The following is a 6588-nucleotide window of genomic DNA, read 5'->3' on the forward strand; positions in this document are numbered from 1 at the left end:
TTATCAGTACTTTAATGCCAGTCTCTCTCACTGTCTCAGTATCTAGGCAAGCGGCAGCAGGACCTCACTGTATGGAGCCGCTGTGGTGATAATCAGATGAGTTCTTACCCACTACTGGTACTCAGAATGTTGAATGAAGAAACCAAGTATTTTCTCATCTATGTTTTCAGAGGTTTTAGGAGATTAACTGTGGCGCTATCTTTACGTGACCGTCACTTGAAATGATCATGTTTAAATACTAATGCTTCTTTTTTTGGTTGTATGAACGGGGCAATTATTTCTGAGCTTCAGTTTGCTTACCAGGGTGGAGTGCTCACCTCAACAGGTAGACCCTTCTACATAGCAGGCTCTTGGCAGAATGAATTGCCATTAGCGAGTGCAAATATGTAGAAAGAAGTAGGAGCAGATAGTTGGTACAAAACTCATGTGTTTGGGTAGACAGAAGCAGACGCCGTGGCTGCATAACACTGACATTTTTATTAGAATTCATTTGTAACAAATGGAACTTGTGTCAGCAAAGAACTGATTTTCATACAGACTTCTTTCGCCACCAATGTAACGAAGTAAGAAAATAAAAAGCACGCCTTTCATTCTGTAAAACATTTACGCGTACTACTAATTAGAGGTAATTGTATTTTTTAACAAGCCATTTTACAAGTTATTTTAAGTTTTCAGTCTATGCATCCAAAACAAGAGCAAAGAACACGACTGTATTTTCTTTGTAAAGACACTCCAAGCTTGGATGGCAAAGCCACGTAACGGATGGAGAGGATGGATCTGCAGCCTTCTGATCTCTGCTGGAGTATCAGGGGCACCCATGAACCCAAAGGAAACCGAAGCCCAAAAGCAAGATGAAAGGAGAATTCAAAGTAAAAGGAGGGACCAAAAGAAAGCGAAACAAAAATCAGGAAAGAGAAAAAAGTGTGTGCATTACTGCACACTTTTTTTCTTTCCTGTTTCTAAGTTGTGTTATTTACTCACACACATAAATGAATTTTGGAAGCAGTTTCTTACAGATGGGTTCAAGTAATAACATTATTGGGTGTAGAATCAATAGGGCAGTGCATAGTACAAAGGTATAGAAAGTGCAAAGTTCCCTAGAGGCCCTTCCCTCCCCTGGCTGTCCTCGCCGTTTTGTCTAACCATGCAAATCATTTTTAAAAAAGAGCTAAAATAAAGTTCTGTACAAATCACTTTTTATATATTTTGATTTTTACCATTGTAACTAATTACAAAATTATACATAACTACACATACATAGGTAAATAATAGCACCGTACTGGTTATGGTGGTGAAAATAACTGGAAACTTGAAAGTTTATGGAAATGGTAGATAAAGGTGTTTACCTGGGAAATTAAAACTCAAATGATTGTACAGAAAAGTACAGAGTGGAATGCACATCAATGACAGGAAGGGAGTTAGTCTGGGAACAGCTCCTGAATAGTAAGATTTCTGGAATAGTCTCTGCCACGCTCCTCTATGGTATGCATCCCATTCATTTTCTTTTTGTGATTAGTGTCACCTTTCCTCTGCCGCATGGGCAGTTTTTGTTTCAGGGAGACAAACTGTTCATTGGCCAATCATTCTGGTGTGCAATACTGTGTCAGGTTCTACTTGTCCAACATGGCATGTCTTGTTGACACATTGTCTCACCCCCTTCATCTCACTAAAAGAAAATTATAGCACTGAGTAATCTGGCACTTGGATAAATCTTCCAAAGGTACAAACTAAAAGAAAACAACAGACCCATGTAGTGCACATTCTTCTCTGGTTCTGATGTAGGTTAAGAGTCTCACTCTGAGGTAGCCTTCTAGATACTTTTTTTTTTAAGTATTACATATATTTTTTTCTTTTTTTTGTTTTTTTTTATAAAAGTGTTCAAATATGATGCTTGCAAGTGTTTGGTCTCTTGGATTTATTCTGCTAGTGATGGGAAAAATGTGAAAATGAACACCCTTCTATGCAGAACATACATGATGCTAAAATAACCAAATATTACACCTATATCAAAACTCTTTTAGAGTTTTTAGGAGTTTGGGAGAGTTCTTTAAACTCATGTAAGACGTGGTGAACTCATGTCACCATTCATGGCTTCCTAAAGAATATATGTTGGAGGATTTGGGGGAGATATGTTATTTCCACGTTCAGAGAAATCCTAAAAAATATCAAACACATCCTAAAGTTGCCAATGTATGTGTTAACTAAACTAAATTTGGTGCAGTTACTGCATGTTTCAGAGCAGGATTGGGCGGGATTATAAACAAAATGAGTAGCTGTTCCTGACGATTATGAACAGAAGAGCCCTGATTATCCAAGTGCTTTGGGCAGGTACAATCACTGACATCCCCGACTTGGCTGAAAACTAGGAATGCATATTATTCAAAGAGTTTCTGTACATATGGTAAGCACTGAATGCTTTAATGGAAAGGGTAACAAACATGAACAACTAATGGCAATATGAACCCAAAGCTAAAAAGAAATGTTATTAAAATAGGCATCAATTATAAGGCACTCTAAATGCAAAACTAAAAACAAACCAAAATAAAGTACAGCACTTCCCAGGAATGCTGTACGCCACAACGTGTTTCTTACTTAACAGAGTAAAATGAGTTTGGCTTTGCCCCTGTTACGTATCATAAATGCAAATTTCATAGCACATACTATAGACAATATATGATTGAATACACTTTTTTAAACAACTCGATAGCTGATATATTACAACATTCTCCCTTCCTAAAGGGATATGCACTGACCTTTTCCCACATGCACACCTCTTAGATATTTAATAATTTGTTATTGCACTAGGTCATTAGGAATAGTGAACTTTGTTGGAAATCTGGCTAACACCGTGGGATTTGGGAACGTGACTGGGTGGATGGAGGGCGCCCGGGCTGGACGTCAGGGGTGAGGTTTGACAATCACTGATGTGCATTCCTCATTTCCCTTTAGAAAAGTAAAATTTTATGATATAAGAAATCCCAATATGGCATAAACGCAAGAATTGAAAAAAAGATGTTCATAATAGCTTTTCTACTCTTTAAAAGAAAACTAAACCATGAAAGAACTGAATGACAGCTAACTCTAACTTGTGTGTGGACACACTGTCTATATATACATAGACACCCTTACAAAATATGGATATATATGTATATATGTTAGCAGCAACTTTATACTTTGCGCCTCCCTGTTGATTCCAAAAGCAAAACAAGATTGAATGCTCGTTGATCCTTTAAAGAGAATGGGTACTTTTGCATTCATTACAAACCGAACAGAAGTGTCAAACTAAAATCTGATGAGACCAAAACTGGAGATTAAGTGTTGCACAAAAATGTGCAAATTTTCAAATTATTTGATATTTCTACAGCAAGATATTACAGATAACAGTTCTACAGCTTAAAAAAAACCTACAGTTTGGAAATAAAAAAAATGAAGAGTTATGTAACTTTTTTAAAATTCACTTTATCGAATGATACATTTTGTTAAAAAAAAAGTATACACGGTTAGAAATGAAGCACAGGTCAGCAGTATCTTTACAATACTAAAAAACTAAATCAAGGACTTTCTCTTTAAACATTCCCCACCCTTAACTCTTAAAATCTTATTATGAGTGGTATGGTGGGAAGGGGCAGGGTCGGAGCAGAGTCCACTGTATTCCGTGAAGCTACACCAGCAAACACCTTGCGCTGAACTGTAGCGTTCCGGTGATCTCTCTTGGTACCTGTCAAGCAATCTCGAACAAGACGGTGGTTCTTTGCTATGATTTCTTCTTCCCTTTATGTTGAATCCTTGAGGCATCTGTTGATAAAATCCTTCAGATGCCTCATAAGTCAGGATTCTCTTTATTATTTTTCTGGTTAGATTATTAAACTGAATTCTTGGTCCACCTGGAATAGTTGATTTTTAACTGGTTGTGTATGTAATAGTCCCACTGAGTGGTTGTTAGTTGGAAGTTAAGAAGGACTTCTCAAGTGCCCTGTATGGCTCAGAGGAGACTCCATGGGTACTGAAGGGCCTGCAGTAGGAATCCGGAAGGGCTGAGGGCTTTCTATGTTGCATAGTGATCAAAGCTGCCCAGGTATTCCAGCGCGGCTCGGTAGCAAAACTGGTACTGATCCTACAGCAGAGGAGGGGGAGGGGGGAAGGGACTGTCAGTATATGACAACAGAACATCAGCACTCAGGACACCATTACATGTCTACAGGGACAGATTCATTACTTTCTTTAACCAACTCAATCCAATAACCAGGCAGTAATAGTGTGCCAAGAACAACTAGCCATCGGAGGTGTTTATTAACTTCACCAATCAGTTTGACCAAACTAGTCTGCTAATGCCAAGAAGGCGACAGATCTAGAAAGCATGCTCTGCTAGACAAGTATGAACCGATTTCTGAAGAGTAGGACACAGTTCTCATCAACTGAACTCACAAACCTCTTCCATGCCACGATGGTCTTTAACACTGACTTAATGCACTGTGATAACTAATTCTCAGTCTGAAAAAGTACAGAGATGGATAAAAATGAAAACTGTCCTAAAGGAGCTCTGGATTTATATTCCTGGCAGTGCAGCCATCTGAATTTAAGTGAAACAAGGTTCTGATTAGACAGTGCACCCTGGCTGCCCGTGGTCAGCATGACCACCCTTCTGGATGTCCCTGCACAAGTGACACAAGGATCCAGAAGCAGCTAGTGTAGAACACCATGCAGACCATTTCTGTGTGCAGGGCGCTGGATTCTGAAGCTTTTCATCCCCGCCAATGGCATGACAAATTGGCTGCCCATAACAAAAAATACCTCGCCATTAGCCCTACTTCACTGAGACTTGCAAGTGTGTGTTCTAGGAAGGCTTGCAATAAAGAAACAGCACGAAACATGCCTTTTTTCACAGAAGGGAAACACTGTCACATTGGAATAAAAAGCATTGTTAGAAGCAAAAAAAATACATGATTTACAGATGACACAGGCATGAGAAAAAGTAGGATTTTCTCCATAGAAGAAACTTATTTTCAGTGGCCAATGGGGCTGAAAGTAGTTTCTATTTTGCTTAAATGTGCATTTTTCTACAATAAAAATGGTAATGTAGAATAAATGGAGTTGCTTTTCCATCCTGTCACAGTAAGTTGCTTGGCTAAGTGTTAGGGCTTTTTAAACTTCCTTTTTCCCCCTCACCCCCAACACCCATTAAGTTTGTCAAGCTGACACAATGTTTTCAGTATTGAAAGCCAAATGCCCACGCTATTTTGAAATCAAAGTCTGGAAGATATCGTGAATGATGAATTGAGGAACATGTATAACTCAATGTCCATTAGAGAAATATAAAAATTATCACTTTATCCTTAAAGGTGAATAGTCACATGGTCAGATTGGCTAAATACTGTTTTGAGAAAAACTAAAGTTTCCATATCAATTATTAGAATAGAAAATCAGGGGCTGATTTTACTAGGTTGATCATCCAAGATCCAAATATTGAAGAAATGATCTATGGAGCAACCAGTGGCATATAATACAGCCTTCTGCATTCTCTTTCTGTGTGTGCCTTCAGAGCCGAACATTATGTTCTTAGTATTTTGATATATAAATACATGCTATATTTATTATGCATTTAATAAAACATGAAATTTCCTTTTCACAGGTAAAAAATGGTCAAAGCATGGCAACACAGCATCATTCAATTTAATAGAGACTCTCAGGTTATCTATAACATTTGGACAGTAATCTTGTCACCTAGTTTTGTAAAAGAAAAAATAAGGTTAAAAATATTAAGAGACTTGGTGCTTTTCTTATAGGTCCCCCCCCCCATATTTTATGTCTGATGGTGATCTCTGGCCACCAGTAGATAAACTCTACCTTTGGAGACATGAAACTCATGGAAATGTTTCTTACCTCTGTCTGTACCATGGCTGGCCGTTGTGTTCTTAACATTTTGACAGTCTGGAATATATCTACAACGCCTTCGTATCTCATTCTTTCCAAAACAATGCTCAGTGTTATGAAGACACCAGTTCTTCCAACACCCGCACTGCCGAGACAATAAAGGCAGTGTTACCAGTGGAGCTCCCACGGTCCCTGACAGATCGCCTTCTGCTCCTGCTTTCCAAGTGTCCCCATAATGTCATTAGAGAAGCGTGTGGCTGAGTTGACCAAGTGCCCACTTTGGGGATGGCACGTTAAGGGTAACGGGAGTAAAAAGTGACTAGGATTGAGGCTTAGAAAGACCAAGAAAACAAAAAACAAAAACATTGTAACAAAGGGAAAGGAGATGGGGCAAAAAGCACACAGACTTACAGTGATCGTGTAGATTCTGAAACTCTACGACCTTGCCTATTAGATGTCACAGAGTACACAATAATTCAGAGTAAGATGAAATAAATTGGGCACCTTCAATTTTTCCAGTGAATTATTCGAGTTATTGAATTATTTACCCATAATCAATATAAGGTGTCTTATCAATTAAACTTGTATAACAAGCCATACAGGTGATATAATTACTATATTAACATTGGTTTGGACATGAAGAAAAGAAATTCTCTAAAATGAGGTAATTGGACTCAGAGTCATTTTTTTCCTAGTCTTCAGGTGGGGCTGTGAAGG

The 6588-nt window shown here is 38.3% G+C and overlaps 1 protein-coding gene across 1 annotated transcript in view; it reads right to left on the reverse strand.

Annotated features, from left to right (window-relative positions):
* Positions 1-458: 458 nt before the first annotated feature.
* Ptprd (protein tyrosine phosphatase, receptor type D) overlaps positions 459-6588 on the reverse strand; it is a 437469-nt gene continuing 431339 nt past the window's right edge. The window contains exons 34-35 of the mRNA XM_023715852.1: positions 5881-6016; positions 459-4114 (exon numbers count right to left, since the gene is read on the reverse strand). Coding sequence (XP_023571620.1) covers positions 4046-4114; positions 5881-6016 — 205 coding nt within the window. The 3' untranslated portion in view covers positions 459-4045. The remainder of the gene's footprint in view (positions 4115-5880; positions 6017-6588) is intronic.

The sequence above is a fragment of the Octodon degus genome, unplaced genomic scaffold, assembly GCF_000260255.1.
Source record: "Octodon degus isolate 3935 unplaced genomic scaffold, OctDeg1.0 scaffold00044, whole genome shotgun sequence".
Taxonomy (NCBI): Eukaryota; Metazoa; Chordata; class Mammalia; order Rodentia; family Octodontidae; genus Octodon; species Octodon degus.